Here is a 25,202-nt window from a genome sequence, read left to right on the forward strand (position 1 = left end):
TTCATTGAATTTTGCTCTCTAGTGTTCTTCAATTTCCACAGGTAATACCAACTGCATATTCTGAGTAATTTCATTCCATCATATTTTTTTTATGTTACTGGGATGTTTCAGTATCTCAGCAGTTTCAAGAAAATCTTTTATTTTGGAAGTTTGATCTGTCACAGCTGACAAAGTAATTTTCATAATGTCTCAGTGTATAAATGTAATTAGCAGTAAACACATGGTGTATTCAGCAGTAAACACATGATGCTCAAGAATGCTAGACCACAGAAATTTATTGGTTTCTTTGGGGGAAAGTGATCTGGGACAGCAGTCTAAAGCTTTGAATCTTTCCACATGCAATACTAACCAGTGTGTCAGTATTGGTGATGTACAGATTTTTTTTTTTTTTTTTGGTAATGCTAGTAACATCTGGTTCTGTATGATTTTGATTTAATTAAATCATATTTATACACTCATTTTGTTTCTATTATATTTCAACATCAAAGCAAATGCTTCAGCCACTATTTAATCTCTCCAACTTTCTATATTGTTTATACTTTTTAATGCCTGAAGAAACAGCATAACAAAGAGGATCATTGTAAATCACATCACACTAATGCACTTGCACTCTGAAGATAGTTTAGACATCTTATGTATTTATAAAGCTATCCCACCACTTCTGTCTGAATTTGCAAAGCATGGGGCATGCAAGATGTGGATAAAAACACACAATATAAGGAAACTACACTAGTGTGAATTCTGCACTATGCTTCCATTATCTTCCCAATGTTGAGAGCTGTTGTGCAATTTTAACAGACTATGGTAAATTAAAATGTGTTAATATACATATTTGTATCCCACAAAAATTGTAACTAACTAATATGTAAAGGAACATTATTTATTTCTGTAATATAGTCAATACTCACTATGGTGACACACAGCATTCAAAAGAAATTTGTATTAGTAGAGTAGATGGCTTGCTATAATCTTAATCACAATTTTATTAACTTACCTCATCTGAATCCAAAAGACTTGGAAGGGCTCTAGGAAAGAAATAACATAACTAAATTACCACATGTAAATTCGATTCAACTGTATTGCATACAATAGCCTATGAAAATCAAACAACAAAATCAAAAGAATTTGATTATCAAACTCTCTTGATATGAATTAACACCAAAATATATCATAAAAGGGGAGTCAATAATATTAAGACTCCAGATGATAATATGTAGCTTTCTTGTGGAAGCAGATCACTTTGTTTTCTAATATAATAGTACACTTATTTGATAAGGATCAAGATTCTCTCTACACACACACACCATATATTCTTTTGAGATAGCATGTTCCTGTTAGGTTGTATCTTATGTTAACAAAAAAACATCAAAAAATTATGAGTTTCTGACTTGAATTTAGGAAAAATGATGAAAAATGGCAAAATACATCCTCATAATTAAATTCCTGATATGTATAATCAGGGGGGGGGGTTATACAAAATATTACAACAGTACTACATGAAAAGTTTACATTATTACTAGCGTTCTATCCAAATGTTCCTTCAAATTAATCTCATTTAAATATTTCAATATTGTCAGACCTCAAAAGCACTTCTTACTGCGCAATTCTATCTGAATTGCACAGTAAGAAGATCTTCCTCTGAGTTTTTTTTCCTGTCATCCCAGAATAAATACTTTTAGCTAAACTTTTCTCTCCCCTTCTGTTTAAGTGACCATACTGCACATGAGTAGTTCTGCTTCCATATTATTATTACAGGCTACTTCATGGAGTCCTTAGTCTCATTGAAGGAGGCCTTAAACATCATGCCAAGCACTATCCAACATTTGTGCATACTATGCTTTGAACTCATTCACAGTCATGGCAACCGCAACAGACTCTGGCGACCTATTCCAGTCATTCACCACTCTACAAGCAAAAACAGTTCTTGTTCTAACACCCTTCCTAACTATACTCTTGCTCAGTTTCTAAGAATGGCACCTACTTCTCCTACCCTAGACCTGTTCTGAAAAATTTCCTCTGTATTCATATTGTAAAAACCCTTCAGTAATTTGTAGGTCTCAATCATGTCACCCCTTTTCTGCCTGTAAACCAGTTTCTGTAACCCACTAATCTTCAACCTATTCTCATAAGGTTCATTCTATAGACCTGCTACCATCTTGGTCACTCACCTCTGGATCCTCTGCACCTCTTCCTCATCATTTCTCAAGTATGCTTACATAAGTATTACCAGATACACTCAATAGGGAATTTACTCTGTAATTTTCACATTCTATTTTATTCCCCTTTTCAAAGATGGGCCCTATGAGTGCTCTATTCTAGTCATCTGGAATTTTACTCTCTGAAAAGACCCTCTGAATTATGCAGTGTAGTTACTCTAAAATATTTTTAATTCCATAATTGAGCATTTGTGGTTGGATGTTGTCTATTACAATTGCCTTTCTAAATTTCACAACTACCTCAATTACTGATATGCACTCTTGATTACAATTCTTTTGGATGTTTTCTACTAATGCAATACCACTACTTGTTTCATTCAGGAATCTCTCAAAGTAATCTTCAGAGATCTAGAATATCTGTCACCTCTGCTTCCTTTAACAGCACCTCTTCTTCCATTTCTAAAATTTTTCAATAGTCTCTAGTATATATTGCCACCTTCCGCATAATTTATTTTCTATATTCTTACCAAAGTCTTCCCATGACTGTTTAGCAAGTTTTATCGAGTGCTTTGCTTACATTTTTCTCTATATTCTGCCAGCACAATACACACTTTTTTCTTTTCCTTGATTGCTTCTTTAACTTCTCAAGACCACCACAGAGTTGCAATTGTTCTATTCTTACAGACAAAAGTTAAAGATGCCAAGAAATTATATTCTTGGTTTCTGTAAAGAAAAAAAAATAATTCAAAAAGTTATTAAAACTTCAGAATCCTTTGTGACTTTTGGTAAACAAACAAAGTTTGCATGTGAAGTAACTTCATGACTGGGCTACTTGTACATAGAGGCTAATTACTTCACATTAATTGCCTTCTATAATGCAAAAGCACACATCCTTTTGGTATATACAGGATGGGCCAAAAGTCACACAGGGGTCTGAAGTTTTAATAACTTTTTGAATTAATTTTTTTTCCTTTACAGATTTTATAAAGAAGACTTTGGAGATTAACCATGGAAAAATTCAAGACCGAACAGCAAACACAACTTGTGAAATTTTACTATTGAAACCAAGGATCAATAATTTTGACCCAACGGGCATATTGTTGCCATTACGGCGTGAAAAATTCTCCAAGCGAATCAATGATTGGACATTTTGAGGAACAGGGTTCAGTAAGCGACCTTCCACAAACAGGCAGACTGTGCTCAGTTAGGAACAAAGCCACACTTTAGCATGTAAGGGAGACTGTTGTAGAGGATCAGAGCACATTAACTCGAAGGTGGTATGGACAGGTTGGAGTCTCTCAGATGTCACTTCGGTGTATTCTGAAAACCTTGAACCTGTTTCTGTATAAAATCCAGTTGGTGCAATAGCTGAAGCCACCAGATTATGCCCACAGATTTCAATATGCAGTCAGATTTTAAGAATTAGCAAGTAGAGATCCCAATTTTACCCACAAGCTGATAATGTTCAGATGAAGCACATTTTCATTTGAATGGCTTAATTAACTAACAAAACTGTAAAATTCGGGGTTCGGAAAATCCAAGGGCAATTTACAGAAAGGAAATTGCACCCTCCTTAAGTGTACGGTCTGGTGTGAGGTGATGTCAAAAGAAGTGATCGGACCTTACTTTTTTGAAGACCACGTTGGGAACTCTGTCAATGTTACAGGAGATGACTATCGGTCTATGATCGAAAATTTCTTACTCCCAGCAGTTCAAGATAAATATGACATGTGGTTACAACAGGATGGAGAAACAGCTCACACAGCAAGGACCACAATCCAATTGGTCAGGCAAATTTTGAGGGAAGAATAATTTCCCACAGTTGCGACATAAGCTGGCCATCGCAACTCCAGATCTCTTCCTATGGGGTTATCTCAAAAAAAAGTTTATATTAACAAGCCTCAGACACTCTAACAGCTGAAGAACAATATTCAGGTCGAAATCAGAGCACTGGAACCTGCAACACTAAGAGGTGTCATGAAAACAGCCTTAAAAATGGCATGTTTGTGCAAAGCAGAAAATGGATGCCATTTACAAGATTTGATTTTTCACACTTAGTGTAAATTTATTTCCTATATATACTGTATATGATGCTATGGTATTGTAAATTTAAAACAAAAAATAAAGGAGTTATTAAATATTGAAACCCCTTTGTGACTTTTGGCCCATCCTGTATATGTAGTGTATTATGGGAAGGGCCACTACCCAGACCAGTTTTAACCTTTGAGGGCATTATGGGATACTAAGGCAACTGATGTGACGCATTGTTAGCATCCAAGCTTATTAAGAATCATGTTGATGTATTTCTGGTGCAAGATCATGCAGTGAGACCTTCATAGATTATGGTAGTGGGTGATTATCTTTTGAGCAAGAGGCAAGTTTTCTGCATATGACCATTTGAAAGTGTGATTTCAGTTAGTAGATGATTTTTATACACATATTGAGATATAGGCTGAATGCAAAATGGATTTTGGAGATATATATTGGTACACTTGGAGAAAAAATCAGAGCATAGCAGTCAGTTGTTTATGCTTGCAGCAAGCATAAACATGGTTAGCATGGAAGAATGGAAACAATAATCAGACCATGGGAAATATTAAAAATTGCAGAAGTCACCTCCATTTGGCACTATTATGATGTTTGAAGGCATGAGACCAAGAATATCTAGGTGAAAGACATATCATAGAAAAAGGAAATGTACCAGAGTAACTAAGTTGTTAAGAGGTAATGTGACATCTACAGTATATTTGGAAGGTGAGCTGATTAGAGAAAAAGGGTATCGGGAAGATGGTGAAGATTATCCAGTATTCTAGTGTGTGTGTATGTGGAGAGGGGATAATTTGTGTTGCATCATTACAAACAGCAAATACTTCATCTTTTCCAGCTTAATCACTCTGGTCAGAAGAGGAAGCCATTGTGATTTGTAAACTTTGAGATCACTAAAAAGATGATCCAAACAGTGATCTTTGCTAATCATAATATAGAAAGTAAAACTTATAATGACCTTCAAAGACAAATAATCAGAGGTTCAAGTGGAGAGCAGTACCCAATGAATGCAGTAAAGTATGAAGGAAATTTCAAGTCAGCAACTGTAGAGGGGATTTTGTTTTACCATTTTCTCTTATCAAAAAAATAACCAGATGAACTTAAATCTGTATGATACCATCTAGTTCATTGAAATGTTTACATAAATACACGATTCTACAAAAGCTAATATTTTCCAAACTGAATTGTTGATAGTCACTCTACCTGCGATAATTGTTTACCTAATAATATTTTTTGTGCATGATACATTCACCCATCCTATTATAATCAGTAGACGTCAAGATGATGACAATTCAGCAGAAAGTTCTGTGTGTTTTGTAGCATGGAAAATTTGAATCAGTGATTAAGTTTATAATGAATTTAGGAAAATCTATATGGCTAACACATGTTCTTTTGTATGTTTGAAAATTATGCTCTTCCACTGTTCAAGAGATGCCCCAGCTAGATGGTGCACTTTATACATTTTGGACTCATGTGACAAATTGTGGATGCCGATTTCCCAAATAGATGATTGCTAGAAAGAGTGCATGAAATATATGTAGAAAGTTTTTTTTTTTTTTTTTTAAGAGTAGTATATTATACTTAACATTATTGTAAAATATGTCATTCATATTTTATCCTAGCCATGCACACAGTAAAAGTATGTATGTATAGTAATAGTAGCAACTTAGGTAATATAGTTCACATTATTACAATGGATACCTGGGACATCTTGCTGTGACATACAGAAAGCAAATTCATGGCACCGTTTATTGTGTCTTTATGCTGGTTGGAAAGTAGTTTTTTTTTTTTCAAGAATAATAAATTTGTTAAAAAAAAATCAGATGTCTTTTTATTCCCATATAGGGAGTAGGTGAGGTCGTTTTAGCCCTTTCTAACTTTTGGAGACTGAGTAGGCAGTTCAATCTCCACCGGTAGCCAATTAGAGATAGCTGGCCCAATGCTATCACTAATTAAGCAGCCAGCAGTGAAGAAACAGCTCAACAAGTGCCACCATTCATAGTCCCTAACCCTAACACAATATTTTTAATGTCTGAAATAGTGTGCGTTCTACAGTCAATTTTCTTGAGTTTACGGGACAAAAAAAACCACAAGTTTTCGGGGATAAAAACCCACTTGCCCAGAGATTGACTAACTCAGGAACAGGTCAAAAAAAGGCTTAGCAGAAGTTCCTCTAGTCAGTGACTAGACTTGAACTCAAAATCTATCCATATTTTCATAGGGAAAACTATGTAGCCAAGTAGGGGAAATGCAATTCAATTCAATTCTCCCCAAACACACTTACAGAGGGAATATTTGCATGAAGTTGAGGTCTGGTTTCCTGGAGAGACATAACTCTAGATTACAGAAAGGAAAAAAAGTCAAGTGTATTAAGGATAATTCTGTCTGGAATCTTTGCAAGCAATTCAAGAAGTTAAGGTGGATGGGGAATGAGTGCTGAAGTGATGCTACAGAAGTATCAAGTGCACCCTCACCAAAAGTTATAGGCATTAGTGAGACATAGCTCACAGCAGATGATGCAGTTACAGAATAGAATGTGAGAGTTTTAGCATTTTCAGGGAGGATAGAGCAGAGAGGATTGGGGAGGTGTACTGCTGATGATAACATATGAATTGCAGCCAAAAAGAACAGGAGACAGGTAGGAAGATGGTTGTTCTTTTGAAGCAGTCTGGTGTAAGATTGAGGCTAATGAGACAAAATATATGATGGGTTGCTACTATAGGCCTTGGGTTCGTTCCAGGGATTATGAGAAAGACATGCATCAGCAAATTAGTACGAGTGCAGGCTGAGTAATTATTGAGGGAGGGGTGGGAATTCAACTATGGAGATACAGATTGGAAGGAAGAATGATCACATGACAGGAAGGATAGGAATTTATACACCTAATGAGAGATAATTACTTGAGGCAGTATGTGAAGGAGGAGACTTGGGGTATGAGCATAAAAGTGGCATATTGCCTCTGGGGAGAGTGACCACACGATCTCGATTTTGGATGTTCTAAAACAAGAAGAATATTCTGTCAAGAAAGGATATATATGGAACTACAAGGCTAATGATTATGCCAAAATGAGAAGGAAGCTTGAAGCTGTGCCATGGCATAAAAACCTGCAAGGGATGGATATTAGTAGTACATGGGAGACAGTTAAACAGAAGAGTAATATCATTAAGAGTGAACTGCAAAAAAAAAAAAAAATTCTAGCAGAGGGTATGTAAGGGAAAAAGTGAACAGTAAATGGGTTGGCAAGAAAGGTGACCAGCATAGTAAGGAAGACAAAATCAGATTATGAGAAGAAACTAGATGAGCAGGACAAAGGAAATCCCAAAGAGTTCTTTTGCTATGTGTCAAGTAAGAGGAAGAATAACTATGGAAGGATAACCTTAATGAGTGCTAATCATGGTGAAGTGACAGAAGCAGACAAAATAATTGAGCTACTACCGAGCGACCACTTTGCAAGGGTTACAAGGGTTACTCTCCACATGAGGTGACTGCTGTGACCAGTGCCGTGCCGTGGGTAGGAGGCACCCTTGTGCAAAACTTTTTTCAGCACTCCCATAAAATAAGTTTCCATGAAAAATTTTACTTTGTTCAAAGTACAAGACAGTTTATACGCATACATAAAAATAAATTTTATTTAACAGTAGTAGAACATTGTAATCACTGAAATTCATTAATAAGGAATTTTTAATAATAAAAATTTTCAAAAATGTTTATTCCTTAATATATAAATACAACAGAATATATATATATATATAAAAACAAAAATTGCTTTTATTTTAATATAAAAAGAAATATTACATAACAAAGATAATTTGGAGATATGCTTTTAACTATATAACAATTAGTATAAATGTAGATTTATTTTACATATTTATCCGTCTCCCTTTAGTTGCCAGAAAATTTTTAATAATATCTTTAATGTCTAATGAATTCGTATTATTTTCAATTGATATAATTGATAAATCCGTTAGATGCTCTCCAGACATTGTTGCTCGTAAATAATTTTTTATTAGTTTCAATTTTGAAAAACTTCTTTCCCCTGATGCTACGGATATCGGTAATGCTAAATTAATATGCATCACAATCGCAGTATTCGGAAACGTGTCGGTTAATTTATTTTCGTATATAAAATTTAAAACAACATCCTGAGGAGCCGACTCTTTTTTTAATAAAACATTGCAAAGTTTTTAATTCCTCAAATAAAGTCATACCATCAATATCGCGATTGTCGCTCAGTTTTAAGTGCAAACTTTTACAATGTTTCATTAAATCCTCATCGCTCCAATCTTTTAATTTGCTAATGTCTCTTATAACTTTAAAGTCCTGGCTAAAATTGCGAAGAAAAAATTTATTTTAAAATTATGTTTAGGATCATGCATTGTCTCATCTGATGCTTCGTAACCAAACATTTTTGTTCTTTTGCAAATGTCTGGAAAAATAGGATCAATATTAAGATCGTTTGCTACTTCTTTCGCAGTTCTAATAATATTTTTAAAATATTGGTCTGTTCGGCAAGTATTTAATTCTTGTATAACATAATGAAGATTTTCTCTAATTTTTCCTATATCAAATGTCGGATTCTGCATTATTTCACTTGCAACATTTACGAGACTTAAAATTCCGTACCAAACATGAACAGAGCAAATAAATTTAAACGAATAAATCTTTCAAATTAAGTTGTCTGCCTGAACTCTAGAATCGATATCTTTAGTTTCATCTTCGTAATATCAAAAACATTATTTACTGCAGGGAGTGATTCGCAATTTGAGTAGGAGAATTCATGCATAATATAATTTAATATATATATATATATATATATATATATTTCCTTAAGTATCTAATAAGTGGGTTCTAAAATGTTTAGTTTTAGTATGTATGTATGAATGACTAATTTTTTTATCAATAAAATATAATAAGCACATAATTAACTGTCAATGGGAACTTGTGCCTTTTTTATTTGCTAAACTAAACACCTGCATTTTTGTAAAACATCATGTTGCCATAATACGGCTGAATGAGCACCCCTTATTAAGCAGCACCGTATGGCAAGCTGCCTCTATGCTACACTCTGTCGGTGGTACTGGGCAAAGCACAGCATAAGAATGAATTCACGGTCTGTCTTAAACTAACAATTTCCACTAAAAATATAATAAACAATCGAGAATATTTATACAATTTTTGCTGAGTCGATGCTTACTCTGTGAAATAAAATCTGTGGTAATATTGATAACGTTTCACTTCAAACAAATTATAAAAAACTGTAATAAATTTAGTTTAATCCTTTATCTAAGTGTGAGCAAACAAAGCTTGTGGCTGAAAGTATCTTCAGGACTGGGGTAAAAAACTAGTGATGTATTAAGTTAAAAATGTTGTTAGATTATTAAGAATTCATAATAATTTGACTGATTTAAAATTTCATTTTTATTGCATTAACTATAATTTGTAATTGTGATATTTATATAGTACGATATAATTCAAGAATAAGAAAATTTATATATACAGGAACACCTCGATTATCGAGGTTATTGTTGCCACGAAAAATACTGCAATAATCGGGATAAATAATGCGTGTAAAATGGGTGATCAATGCCAAGGATTTTTCAAATCTATTAATTAAATTTTATATATCAAGTAAAAAAGAAATGTGTTAAACGTGTTAAGTAAAAAATGAAGGTTCATTAAGAAAAACAAGATTATTCTTTAATCTTTATTTATATATAAAAAGTACATACAGTATATACAATTATTCTTTCTTGGATAAAAATTGGTAGAGTTGTCTGGTGGAATTTTTTCTTTCTTTTTTCTTTGTATAAAACTCGGTAGCAATGGATGGAATTTTCAATTTCCTGACGAACTTTCAGTGATCGCTCGAGATTAGGTTCGCTGTTCAAGATTTTTTTCTTTAAAATTTTCACAATTCTAAACATTTCGTCCATTTCTTTGAGGGTAAATTCCTTCAGTGCCAAGTCAATTTGTTCGTCATTATCATCGATTTGAGCATCGTAAGCACGTTCTCTCTCAAGGTTAATTAGGTCTTCATCATCCAGCTCCTTATCATGTGACTGAAGCAGGTCCTGAACATCACCTTTTTCAATTTCTTTTAGTCCTAGATCGAAGCCAAGCTCAGTTATGTCATTAATAATATGGGTTACTTCATTTTCAAATCCTTTAAATCATTTGCACAATGAGGAATAATCTTTTGCCATGCTGCTCTCAAGTTGCTAAACGTTACTTCACTCCATGCTTCCTTCATATTCTCAATGCAATTTTTGATATTGAATGCCGTTTAGAATTCTGTCAAAGTCATAGCTTCATCTCCTGTAATCTTTTCTATTGCTTGTGAAAAAGTTCTTCGTAGGTAATATGCCTTAAAGGATGCGATTACACCTTGATCCATTGGCTGGATGATGGAAGTGGTATTAGGTGGTAAATAAATAACTTTTACATTTTCGCACAAATCATTCAGTGCTGTTGAATGACTAGGTGCATTATGTAATATCAACAAGATTTAATGACTTGCAGTACCTTTCAGCTTCAGGACAAAAACAGTTTTTAAATACCAATCCTCAAGAATAGTTTTTGTCATCCAAGCTTTTCTATTGAATTTCCAATGAACAGGGAGAAAATTTTTATCTAAACTTCTAAGCAGGTGAGGATTTTGTGAACGATAAATAAAGAGAGGCTTCATCTTGTAATCTCCAGAAGCATTGCCACATAGTAAAAGTGTTACACTCTCCTTCGAAACCTTGTAGCCAGGCTGTGATTTTTCATTTTTTGCTAAAAATGTTTTAGTGGGCATTTTTTTCCATAATAAGCTTGTTTTGTCAGCATTAAATATCTGCCTTTTCATTGGCACTTGCAATTTCACCTTGTACACGAAATATGAATGCTCGATCGCTTTTTGAACCGATCAAACCACCCTGAACTTGCAGAGAAAGTTTCTTCCACTACTGATGCCGAATCATTTTCACTTTCTAATTGTTTTCTTTTTAAAGTTTCAAACAAATTCAATGCTTTTGTTTTTATAGTCATTTGACTAAGAGGAATTCTCTTTTGGTTATAATCTTCTATCCACACTGACAATACCATTTCCATTTCAGTCATAAGATGGCTTCTGTTTCTCGTAGTTTGGAACACAGACGAGGTCGATGCACTTTGTCCTAGTTGCTTATAGTTTGCAGCGTGGTCTAAAATATGGCGAACAGTTGATTCATTTAGACCATACTCTCTTGCAATTTTGGCTTTGGTTATGCCCACTTCATACTTATTTATCATAAGCAACTTATCTCCTAAGCTGATCACTCTAAATTTCTTCTTGATAGCTGTAGACTTGAAATCATCCTCGTTTCTATTAGCATTCATTGTAGGGGTAAATAATAAGAGAAATAAATATCCACATGTACTTCAGGCAAGGGCAGATAGCTACTAGTAAGAAGGCGCTGTCGGATAAAAATGAAGCGCTGTAAAAGGGTGGTGACTCGAACTGGTTGCATATGTAGTGGGCTATATCTTGCGGCTGCAATAATTCGAATTTGGAGTGCAATAATTGGAATTTTGGTATCAAATTATAAACCGCGATAAATTGAGAATCATGATAATCAAAACCGCGATAATCGAGGTATTCCTGTATATATATTTTTATTACTTCCTGTGGTGAAATGCCACTCCTCATCTTCAAGTGCCCTTGTGCGGCGCACAATCTGCATACCCGCACGGCTCGGCCCTGGCTGTGACATATGTGACTGGGAATGGTGTGGGAACAAAGTTGAATTAATTGGAGGTTCTTAGGATATTGCAGAATTTTGATGTAAATATGGCCATGGGTATTAGATAAGATATTATTATTATTAAGACCTCCAGGGAGTCAGGGATTCATTGAGGGAGGCCACATACTACATGCACCAGTTATCATACTCATTCTTGAATTTATTCACACTACTTGCACACACAACATCCAATGGCAATCCATTCCAATCATGCATCACCCTATGAGATAAAAATAACCTCCTTCTTAGCTTCCAAGGATGCCCTCTTGTCTTTTCCTCTCCCTCCATAAAATGAAAAATTCCATCAACTGAAATCCTGTATGACCCTTTCAGAAGTTTGTAAGAGTCAATCATATCACCCCTCTTTCTCCTATTTGCTAGTGTCTGCAGTCTATAAATTCTCACATCCCCCCATATACCACGTTTTGACATCTGTCAGTGAGCCATCCTCTTACCCACACTAATATTTTATAATCCAAATCCATATTCTCCAATTTCTGCAAGTCTTCCATGCTCTATTCTGTCAAAAGCCTTAGTAAAATCCAAAAGTGTCATTATGTATCCATTCCCCCCTTGTCTAGTTCAGTGGTAACATTATTATAGAATATGACCAAGGTGCTAAAACATGACCTTTCCTTGGTAAACCCTGAAACAATGAACCATGCTGTTCATTGTAAAGTAGACAATCACTATCAACCTATTTCTGAATGTGAGCCCTAACCAATTTCACCTTAACATCAGCTTGCATTTTACAACAAGGTGCAAGGGAACTGGCAATGCCTCTGACTAGTCTTTTTAATTTAAGTCTCAGCTCTGGTAGAGTTCCAAAGGAGTGGAAAGAGGACAAAATAATTCCTTTGCATAATGGAAGAGTTTTAAGGCTGCAGTAGCAAATTATAAACCAATCAGTATCTCAGGAGTGGTGGTAAGAGAACTGGAAAAATTGGTCAAAAAGAGAATTCAAGAGTGGGTAGATAAGAATATGATACTCCATAAAGGAGAACTACATGGCTTTGTGATGGGTTGGTCATGCTTTAGAAATTTACTAACTTTTTTTTTTATAACAGTGAGAGTTGGATAAAGAGAATGGCTAGACTGTGATTCTGTGTGATTTTACAAAGTCATTTGACAGAATACCGCATGGAACTCTGCTATGCAAATGACAACAAATGTGGGATGGATATAACATTGGTTAACATGGATATAAAGGTGGCTGATGGATAGATACCATAAAGGTTGTGTAATGGAGAAGCAGAATCCAAGAGAATGCAGGTGACTAGAAGTGTGCCACAAAGTTGTGTGCTAGGGCCATTATTGTTTAATTGTACATAAACAATATAGTAAGTAATCTGAAGGGAAATATTCAGTTGTTTGCTGATGATGCAAAGTTTGGTAGAGTAATAGTTAATCAAGGTGATGTGGAGAGCATGGGATGATTTGAATAGGCTGTCAGTAAGGACAAAAGATAAATGGATTTCAGTTTAATGTGGAGAAATGTTAAGTTATGAATATTCAGATAAATAGATTACAAGTGGTGTACAACACTGATGGAACTCTACTTTAGGAAATAAATGACACCAAGGATTTGGGGGGTAGTAGTAGTAGATAGAGAGCTGAAGTTTCGAGGGCATACTGCTAAGGTAGCACATAGGATTACTTGGCTATTGAAGAACACACTGAGAAGTAGAGACAAGGAAGATGTTATCCCTCTTTATAAGGACTTGATGTGTCCATATTGGATTACTATGCTGAAGTCTGGTCACCCAGGTTTATTGCAGATGAGGAAGTAGTAGAGAGGATCCAGAGGCAAGTGACCATGATGATGAGTGGTATGCTCCCTAAAGTTGGAGGGTTTGAGGCAGGTAAAGTGTTTCAGCTTAGCTATAGGGGGGACAGAACAAGAGGTCAACCCTGGAAGTTGAGCAAGGGTGTAGTTAGTAGGGGTGTGAGGACTAGGCTTGGAGTGGTGGTAAATGAATGGAATGGGTTGGCTGAGACAGTTGTGAGAACTTTGTTAATATGTTCAAGGAGAGGTATGATAGATTAAACTGTTCAAATTAAACATATTTGGTTGTTTGAAAGTTAAGCATAAAAAACTTATTGTTTAATACTACCATATACAAATATTTTAACATTCTTTGCCTACAAGTTTCGCTAGCAAACTGTCTAGCTTTTTCAAGGCATTGACGGGAAAAGTATAAAAAATACTAGTAAATGCAAATTGAAAGGAACATTAAAAACGATGTAAACAAGGGGTATAAACCAGGAGTATATTACATTCCTTGCTCCTGTGGTCTCGCCTACATCAGACAAACTTCACGGAGTTTGGAGATCAGACAGAGAGAGCACATCGGTGATGTAAACCACAACAGAAGTATTTCTTCCGGCTTAGCACATCATTTCTGTACGTTTAACCACACGATAGAGTGGCAAAAAAGCTCCATGCCATATTTAGATGACAATTATAGACATCGTTTATTCAAGGAAGCCGCAGTAGTGTTAAAAACTGGCAGAAACCTAAACAGAAACCAGGGTACCATTCTTAACAGTTCATGGAAAAACCTCATACTCTCTCTAAATCCATCTGAACTATAGCTAGCTGGTAATCACATTATGCGTTTACAACAAACACGCATGCATGATAATGATTAAGAACAATAAGTCCACTCAGTCTCTGTCATGCAAACATGCAACCTCAGCTCTAAAGTGTTTACAACGTTTTTAATGTTCCTTTCAATTTGCATTTACTAGTATTTTTTTATACTTTTCTGTCAACGCCTTGAAAAAGCTAGATAGTTTGCTAGCGAAACTGGTAGGCAAAGAATGTTAAAATATTTGTATATGGTCAGTATTAAACAAGTTTTTTATGCTTAGGTATGATAGATATTGTGTGGACTGTTTGAGTATCCAGTGATGAGGCTTTGGAGTCCATGGAGGTTCCCATACAATAATAATAAATAATAGTAATAATTTTACTACTGTTGTTAAGTCACTGTTTACCACTAATACCTTGGCATTTCTGTCAGTTTGGTCTGCAGAATTGGAAAACTGAAGTTAGTAGAAGTCAGGTCATTCGAGTCACCAATGAAGATCAGGGTAATATTGGTCTTCCTTGGTAACTTCCTTGTGTACAGAGGACATATCCATTTTTCATATATACATTGGCTGCTTAACTATTTTCTCAGTGACACATTATTTTTGATATTCTACATAAGCCTAAAATCATTTCTACTTGATATATATTTGCAAAGCTGCATCTAATGGAAATATTTTTGGGCTCATCCTTAAACAATATCAAACTTATAGGAAAGGGGAAGTAGACGGGAAAAAAGTTTTGTATTTTTCAGACAAACCACAGTAACTTAATATCTAATGAACTCTTTAAAATGATAATTAAAAATTTAAAATTATAAAAATACACAGAACCTAGTTACAGTATCTTTAATAATTACAGAAATTATATGTTACTAAAATAGAAATAAATTTAAGGAAATATATATGATTTGACATCTGTGTTATTGAGTATGTTTTCTACATGCTAGAGGTCAAAATTTTATTTCTTGTAGTGCTTGAACTTTAAGTAAATTTCAAAGGTTTAAAAGAAGGTTTAAAGCAGTGTGTGTGTGTGTATGTGTGGAAAAATATTTATGAACTTTAGAGAAATAAATGAATAATAATAAATGTAACAGCATAAGCATACTCACATATCTGATAAAGATGAAGGTATATTTTCTTCAATCCACTTTAAGTCTTCCTCCTGATTTAAATAAAACAATCTCAAAAAATTAAAAAAATATCAACAAACAGAAACAGTACTATGATATAAAATCAATCATATAAGGTGAACTGTAATGTTCTCCACAATTCACTCTGGGGAACAGCATTAAACTCACACTAAGTTAACTTGTAGGGACCAAAGGAATAGTTTGTTATTATGAAGGTTTTGTTCAAGTTAATGTCCTTCACCATATCAGTAAATCTATGGTAACTTTATTTGTTGCTTTTCAGTAGTCTGTTATAGTGGGTGAATTCACTACAGTGATATGTTTGTGTGCATTTGTTGTGCACACACACAGTTACATGTCTGTTAGAAAGTATAAATCTGTGGAGTTATGAAGTTACTACCCTATAATATCTTTAAGTCTCTGATAACACTTTTTTTTTTTTTTTTGAAATACTATAACATTCACTTTAGTATACAAAAGAAACTGGGTAATTTATAGGTTTTTTGTTGTTGCCATCTTAGATGAACTTACACCCCCTGGATGAAGGCTAGAGTTGTACCAAATATAACAAAGAGAAACCAACATCTGCTGAATCAAATATCATAAAACATGAACTACATGATGATAAGTCTATTTGCTACGCAATGAAATGAAGTAGAGTACATGTATGTTACAACATTTGAACAATTCACTGTGAAAAAATGGCAACATGTCACTTTATCAATGTAATATGATTTTTTAATTTCTAGTGAAGATTTCTTCACCAGGAATTTGGCTTCAGAGATCTATGTATATCTAAGGTACCAAGAGACAACATTTTAAAGACAGAAATAAGGCCATCATTAATTATTCTGAGGCAGATGACTGAGACCTGCTGAGAAAAATTGCAAAATGGAGAAACTGCAACCCATTTTAAAATAAGGTACTATGCTGAACAAAGATATAAAGATCTTAGGTTAGTGGAAAGTCTGCTACCATTATTGGCTTCCTTATCTGTTGACAAAGGGCACAAAAAGATCATGGATGTGTTATCAAATTAAGTCTATAAGCCAGAACAATAAAGTCAACCAGTAAGGTTATGGGAACTATCTTTCATGATATGCAGAGAAATGAATATTTGTTGATTTTCTGTCAAAAAGAAAACTAATCAATGTAAAGGCATCTGACAAAGAAGTTTCAGCACCCAACATAGAGCTTCTACAACTCAGTTAGTATCATGATGCCTTTTGGCTGGAATGAACTGGAACCTAAGACAGAAAATTATAAGGGCTTTCAACTGAAGGTGAGTTAGCAGATCATACAGAGACAGAAGGTTTTTCTCAGACTTTTCATTTAGCAAAACAAGCAAATCAGCCAGAATGCCAACAGACACTGGCTTCATAGCTCTAGTTGCTTCAGCTGTAATCCCAAATAGCATCCTGTAACATGATTCGAGACTTCATGTGACACTTAAAAGAATGCTGGGAATTGCTTCTCTGCATGTCAAATGCAGAGAAGCAATTCCTGCAAAAGAGTTTGCTCTATCAGAGCCTAACTTGTTTTTTTCCCTGTGAAAGTTCATGAAAGTGCACCAAGGCATCCAAAAATGCCACAACCAGAATGAACTATCACAGAAAAGCTTTAAGTCCTTACAGTGTTGACAGCTAAGCAGGAATTGTTCTAGAGATTCTGCTGAAAAGTGACAATATCATGTAGCTACTAACATTAACTTTTCATTCATACACATAACTTAGTCGACTGTAAAATCACATTTACTAATTACTTTTAGTATATACCTCCATAGGGTCGCTTAAGGGTCAAAGCCAAATAACTGGGAGATCTCCACATTGCTTTTCAGGAATACAAAGAACCGACTGGGGCGTTTGACCTTCATGTGGTGCGCCCTGTCAGTAAGTGTCTACCAAGTACTGAATGAACGAGGATGGGCTGCAATTTGGGACTTAGCTGACCAAATTGTACTTTCTATTGGCTTAAACCACAAATGCATATGATAGTACAACATGATGAGATTTCATGCTGGCTGGGACGTCACCCAGTTAAACAAGGCCCCTGCTATTTTTGTCAGGGAACAAGGGTGAACAGTGAAAAGTCATATACTGGAACAAGCTCCAACTCAACATCTAGAAGAGGAGACCCAACATTAGAAGAACTGAAGATAGGAACCATCAATATAAGGAGTATTAATGGAAAGGATATCAAACTTGCAGTAGAATTGGAAAAGTACATGGACACAGTTGGCATTACTGAGACAAAGAAGACAGAAACAGGTGAGATCTTACTAAATAATAAGTATAGGATGTTATTTTCAAGCAATAATGATCAAGGAAAGTAAGGCGTAGTGATAGCTTTCAACACCAAACATGAAGATAAACTTCTTGATTGGAAGGCAGTTTCAAGTATATTTATGTGGGCAAACTTTAAAATAGGGCCATGGACAATGAAGCTTATTTGTGTGTATGGTCCCACAGAAGGTTTTTCTAATGAAGAAGTGGAGGATTTTTTTTTTGAGTCATTAGAACATGCAGCTGACATAAAGAAAATGGAAAAAAGTGGTCTTTGTTGGAGATCTGAACAGCAGAGTAGGAAATGAAAACCACCAGGCATATAGGAACATTTTGGGAAAATTTGAAGAAAAGGCCTAGGCTAATAATAATGGTATTTACTGGACTTCTGCTGAGGACACAGACTTGTCATTACTAACACCATGTTTCAACATAAAGATGTGCACAATTTCACATGGAGAGAAAACACCAGAAATAAGAAAAGCCTCATCGTCTACATCATTGTTGATATCTTAGCATGCTCGTTCAGGATACAAGAGTGTGAAATTGGAAGTGACCATTACTTAGTACTAATAAAAATGGATATCACAGTGAAAAGAACAATATGCAAGAAAGTTTTAAAAAATAATTACAGTTGAGCAGTTTTAATTGTAGACTCAACTATACAAACATTATTGAAGAAAAAAATGAAACAAATTGAAAACAAGAACCAAACCTTGGAGACTCAGTGGCAAACTCTGAAGAAAACATTGATTGATTCAGCTAGGAAGGTATATGATGAAGTTGTCTGCAAAGATAGAAAAATAAGAACACCATGTTGGACATAAGTTAAAGAAGCAGTCTGGAAAAGAAGAAAGCATACCAAAAGTTTCTAGCAAATAAGTCAGCAGATGCCTTAAAAGAATAGAGAGAAAAATGTAAGAGAGCTAAGCTATGTGTAAAAGTACACATAGCTTAGTATAGACTTAGGCAAGAATATAGAAAATAAATATCAGGAAGGTGGCAAAATGTTCTGGAGGCTATTGAAGAAGCTGAGAAATGGAGGAAAGAGTACTGTAAAAGGAATTAAAGATGATAGAGGTGACATGAAAACTGAAGATAAGGATATCCTAGATATCTGGAATAATTACTTTGAAAGATTGTTCAATGAATAAAGCAGTGACAGAACCATACTAGAAAATTTTCAAGAGGAATGCAAAGAGGAGTACATATCAGTACTTGAGGTAGAAAAAGCATTCAAAAACTTGAAATGTGGAAAGGCAGCTGGAGTAGATGATATTCGACAAGAAATGCTTAAGTATGGAGGTATAAAAGTTTTGCTGTGGCTACACTGCATAATTCAAAGTATCTTGTCAGAAGGTCAAATTCCCAATGATTGGAGCAGAGCTCTCATAGTATCCATCTATATTAATGTGAAAATGAAACAATGTGAGAATTAAAGAGGAATTTCTCTACTAAATGTTCCAAGTAAGATTTATGCAAGCATACTAGAAAAGAGGTTGAGAAAGATTGTGGAAGAGAAACTTGGAGAAGAACAAACTGGATTCATGGACAAATAGAGGTTGTCAAGATCAGATTTTTACTTTACGACAAATAGTTGAGAAATCATGGAAATATGCCAAGGATCTGTACTTACATTTTGTAGATTTAGAAAAAGGCATACGATAAGGTGCTTATGTTATTAGTTGTAAGATGTACTGATGGATTCTATTTAGCATGGGGAGGTAGGTCTATAATATTTTAGACAGTGAGTTCAAAAACAGCAAGAGATGAAAAATGAAGGAGAATTTATAACAAGCTAGAATTCTTTTATTTTGTGAAATACACAGAAAATTAAACCAATGTGTAATACAACATTCATACTAGATGCCCTAACCACTTCAACAAACTGTTCCACTCAATGACTGCTCTGTGAGAGAAAAATCTAATTCACAAAATCCAACTTCTACAGATGTCATTTGTCTGCGCCTCACTTTCCATCTAAAAAAAAAAAAATCATCAATTGATATAAGACCTTTTCAGAAGTTTATAAGATTCTATCATATCACCTCTCCTTTTCCTGTTTATGCAGTCCACATACTTTCAATCTGACTTCATAATCAACATTCCATAATCCCGATAGCATCTTTTTTTTAAACTCATTTTTGCACCACTTTCACAGTTTTTTTATAAACTCTCTGAAACCCAGAAGACTAAAACTGGATGTAGTAATCTAGGTGTGGTTGTATCAAGTCCTTCTTAAAGAGGCAAAATGACTTCCAAATTCTTACATGGCAATATTCATTTCAGCATTGCAATTTTGCTATGTGACCACTGTACTTCAACTTTCTATCTACCATAACTTTAGGATCTCTAACCTCATCACTTTCTCCAAACATAATCCTGCCAATATAACATGTCATTTGAAATCTCATCATGGAAAAGTGATTTACTTTGATTTACACATGACAATATAGGCTATAAACTGCAGGAGGATAACTACAACTATTAGAATTCAAAGAAATAACTATTTAATTTTTTTATCTATGCAACTTGCTACAATTCTTCCTTTGAACTCTAATAGTGTAATATCATATACAGGGTGTTCGGGATAAATTTGACATATTTATAATTAATTATATTTTTCCGTAAGTTACATGTATTAACACACACTTCTCTTCATTTAAAAGTTTGGACCCTTCTTCATTCATATACAAGATGTCAGAAAGGATGGATAGCTGGAACCCACATGAATCATGGAAGAGAATAACTTGTATCATGATGATTCGTGCCCGCCATCAAAATAAGGATATTACGACTGCTGCCCAATGCTCCCTGAATACAGTAAAAACAATCAGGCATGAACTAGAGACTTGCAATGGTGACTACGAGGATGTAGCAAGAAGAAAGATCCCTAGCAGACGATCTGATTGTGTTCGTACAGCAGAATTCCTGGCAAATCTGCAGGAACAGGTGTTGAAGAACCCTGGCATTGGAATTCGGGCTTTGTTCGTGGAGTTGCTAACTGTAGTCAAGCCCTGGATAACAAGGGTAGCCAATGGTAGGCCGTATGTATGGCAGCAGGATTCGGCCCCTTGCCACACCTCTGGGAAAAGTCAAAAATGGTTGTCTGAAAATTTCTACGACTTCACCAGTCCAAATGTTTGGCCTCCAAACTCCCCAGACCTTAACCCCATGGATTATTTTGTATGGGGCGCAGTTGAAAAAGACACCAATCGTACTTCCAGTAATACAAAAGCCCAGTTAATGGATAAAATTAAAACAGTTTTTGCGGTCCTTCCCAGGGAGACTGTAGCATCAGCTTGTTCGAGGTTCCGAAGCAGAATTGAAGCTGTGATCGATGCTAATGGTGGTTATTATGAGTAAATCTTGTTGATAGTATTGTAATTAACTCTGCCTGTAATGTTTTTTTGTCAATTCATTAAATTTAATAGATACAAAGAAGATTTTCTTTTTCCTTACGAAACTGTCAAATTTATCCCGAACACCCTGTATTAATCAAGATACGAATTGATATATGCATGATTTATGACTGTAATAATAATCAATATTATCTCTTTTCTTTTAATTTATTTATATTATATATACTTGTATTAAGAGTAGCCTGTGTAGCTCAGTGGATGTGGCGTTTGCACACCACGGTACTTGGCCGCACGAAGGAAGACTTGGTTGCGAGTCTAGTCAGCGACTAGAGGAAATTTTTCTAAGCCTTTTTTCGACCAGTTCCCGAGTTAGTCGATCTCTGGCACAGGCAAGCGGGTTTTTCCTCACGGAAACTCGGGTTTTTCGTCCTGTAAACTCAAGAAAATCGACCGTAGAACCCACATTATTTCAGACATTAAATATATTGCGTTAGGGTTAGAGACCACAAGATGGCGGCACATTTGAGCCGTCTCTCTTCACTGTGTACCGCTTAATTAGTGATAGCCTTGGGCCATCTATCTCTGATTGGTACCAGTGGAGATTGAACTGCCCACTCAGTCTCCAAAAGTTAAATAGGGCTAAATGGCCTCGTCTACTCCCGTATACGGGAATAAAAAGGCGTTAGCTGAGCTGAGCTGATTACTTGTATTAATTATTTATCATCAAACTTTCAAACTGCACCTTTATATTCTCTTCCCTATTAGTCATAACACCGAGTTTGAAGTCGTTGCTTGAGCTAGTTCAATCACCTTCAATCCTCTCTGGCTATAATTTCACCCCCTCCCCTCAAGGTCGTAAGTATGCTACTTTCACGTGTACATAATCTAGACTTTAGGAAGTGCTTCGGGCTGAAACCAATTCCTTTGTCTATCTTGCTGACTTTCTCTTGCACTGATTTTTAAAAATTAATTTGTTTTTTCAACTGCGCCATTAAAGATCACGTAGAGGAATTGTATGTCTTTCCTATACATGCAAGAGAAATGTCCAGCTCAACACAGAAATATCTCTAAAGTTAATTCTAATTCAAGCAACATATAAAACTTAAAATCAGTCAGTTTTGGCTATTCTATCTTCAGGACACACAGGTTCTATGTTTTATGAGACAGTGCATTGGTAAGGCAGAATCAGGCATCAGACAAGCTATTAACAAACAAAACTGTTTCTTCATTCTAATTCAAGGTAATTACAAAAATTAATTCTACACATATCAAAATATCTATCTCTAATTAACTGAGTTAAATGACAATAGAAACAAAGTAAAACACGTGCCTGGTTCTCTGCTCAATTAGATTAACATTTCTTGCTTAAGCCTTTTGATATAAAACCATATACATGCTCCTAACAATCAGACATGTGGATAGCCATATATGCACTCTAATTTAACTCAGGCTAAAACAGAATCAGGCATAACTAAACTTTACAATCAATTTCCCTTTCATTACATAACATTAACAAATTTCTCACTCTGTAAACATTTAGTTCGTAATTAATTAGAAGTGCAGCTTTCCAACTTCACAAAATTATTCTTTATGCTAACTAACTATGGCATCGGCATTCTTAGATTTGATTTTCACAATCTAGGAAAGTTCTACAAAATTCTTACTTGCAACCTTGTCAGCTAGTTCAGCACACTAGATCCTAGAGATCACGACCACGTTCCTCTTCCTTCCGGTGAAAACCACATTCGGGCACTAGTTTTCGACAACGATGATACAGCATACTCTGAGATAGTCTAGAAACTTTGCAGTAGGACTTCTGGAATAGACCATCACTGCTGTTACGAACCTCCTATCATCGCCGGACTTCTGCTGGTGGGACGTGACTCCCCCGTCCTTGGAACAGCTGGACACAGGGACTTCTTCTAGATGAGACTGGAAACGAGAGCCAGGAACAGAGAGCTTTGGCCCTTCGATTTCTCCCTTTTATCCTCTCTCCTGACCTTGGAACGGCCTCAGATTAAACTGCCTGGATACTCTTGTAGGGGATTTTCTCCACCACCCCGCCATCGGCGAGTTCTGGTGGGAAAACCCATAGCCCGTTGACCTTCGCGATTTTTGCTAGCCTCAGGTCTATATGTCTAATCCTGTCTGAACTATTTCTCTGTTTGTACAATTTCAGTGGTTCTTAAATATTTTAACAATTTTACTCTAATATTTTACCACATTCAATACAGCAAAAAAAATTAAGGTAAACGTTAATTCAATTACAAGTATTTTGTATAATTTGTTATTTCCAAGTAAAATTGGTATAGAAACATTTTGTTGTAATTTTTCTGCATACAAGATCATTATTTTGATTCATCTTTTGAATGTAATTAATGGTCAATCTTCTTGATGATGTCCATGTAATGTTAGATGAAATGTATTGGAGTTTTTTTAATAAATTCTATATAATTTTTGTTATACAGGCAAGTTGTGAAACTTAATATCTAGTGCACATGTTTCATTAAAGCTATTTATTCACCTATATGAATCACATTATGAAGATGTGGTTTAACAGGCAATGATCCATGACATTTCTTCTTGTTTGTACTGTATTTTGGTTTAAGCCAATCCAGAATACAATTTAGTTGGCTACATCAAAAATTGTTAGTCAATTCTCATTCATTTGGTATCTATGTAAGAAGCTCCAGTCAGTTCTTTCATTCTCCTCCCAGTTATGATGATTACGTGAATATTTAAAGGCAATATATTTTACACATAAAATTGAAAGAATAGTAAAAATGAAATACTCACTGCTTTAACATTTTTGTCATTCTGTTTGGGAGATTCATTTAACTGATTTTTATTTCCCCTCATCTTCATGCCTACTAGAATTCAAAGAATTAAAAATCATTCATATTATCACAAAATTAAGTTATAAATTCTAAACTTTTTTGCATTTTTTACATATCTAGAACTCAGTGGTACAAAAAAAGTAAACAAAAACCAAAGAGTAACATCCCATTATTTCTAAGTATTTTTAAAATTGCAATATTTTCATTTAAAATTTAATTAAATTTAGAAAAACACTTGCTTAATTAGAGTAAGGCTTTTAATTAACCATGCTATGCATAGTTAGTTTAATTGGCAAATATACTATAAGAAGGTCATCACGATATAACTGCAGAAAAAGTTATGATCTGTATATCTATCTATCTATCTATATATATATATATATATATTTTTTTTTTATATTTGGACTTTGTGGGTGTTATTTGAAGCTTTTATGGTTATATCATTATAACTGTAACTGCCAAAGTTAAAGCATACCAGGATAGTGGTGGCCAACAAAGAGATTATTCAGAAAATTTAACAAGTGACACTGTGAGAGACGTAGAGTGCATGTACAGTGTACTAATAATCAAAGTCAAGAGGTTTGCAGATCGAAAGCAAGAATGGTGAGATAATGTATCAAACGTTTTATAAAAGTGAGTTCCAGAAGTGTGAGTCGCATCAAAAAGTGAGATAGTACAAGGTTAATGATAGTAACAGGAGGTGCAAAAATTTGAATGTTAGAGATTGAAAGGATTGCAGCTGAGTAGTGAACAACACATGAATGACTGATAGTGAAAGCTGTAAATGTAACAACATGAAAGTAGCAGTGGAGGATAAGAATGGTGAGGTTGCCATATTGAGAGAAACAGCTTCTTCCATATTAGGAAGAAGTGTGAACATGAACAAATGTAGACTATCTATGAATGGTACAACAACGTACTGAGACAATATTGTATGATGATTTCATGCTAAGGATGTTGATGGGGTACAATGAAACTGCTTTTCTGTGAAGATTAAAATATGTTAGTGATCTTATTAGAATGTGAAGAG

The 25,202-nt window shown here is 34.8% G+C and overlaps 1 protein-coding gene across 2 annotated transcripts in view; it reads right to left on the reverse strand.

The window, feature by feature from the left end:
- Positions 1 to 25,202, reverse strand: part of LOC150105074 (Golgi-pH regulating cation channel) — a 450,265-nt gene that overhangs the window by 21,418 nt on the left and 403,645 nt on the right. The window contains exons 20-22 of one of the 2 annotated variants that reach the window (XM_090395474.1): positions 24,132 to 24,202; positions 15,671 to 15,723; positions 995 to 1,025 (exon numbers count right to left, since the gene is read on the reverse strand). In XM_090395474.1, the coding sequence (XP_090251600.1) occupies positions 995 to 1,025; positions 15,671 to 15,723; positions 24,132 to 24,202 (155 nt within the window). Of the gene's footprint in view, positions 1 to 994; positions 1,026 to 15,670; positions 15,724 to 24,131; positions 24,206 to 25,202 lie in introns of both variants that reach the window. The other variant, XM_090395473.1, reaches the window with a different exon arrangement.

This window comes from Typopeltis vanoorti, chromosome 7, assembly GCF_054136105.1.
Source record: "Typopeltis vanoorti isolate ZY-2024b chromosome 7, IOZ_Tvanoo_1.0, whole genome shotgun sequence".
Lineage (NCBI taxonomy): Eukaryota > Metazoa > Arthropoda > Arachnida > Uropygi > Thelyphonidae > Typopeltis > Typopeltis vanoorti.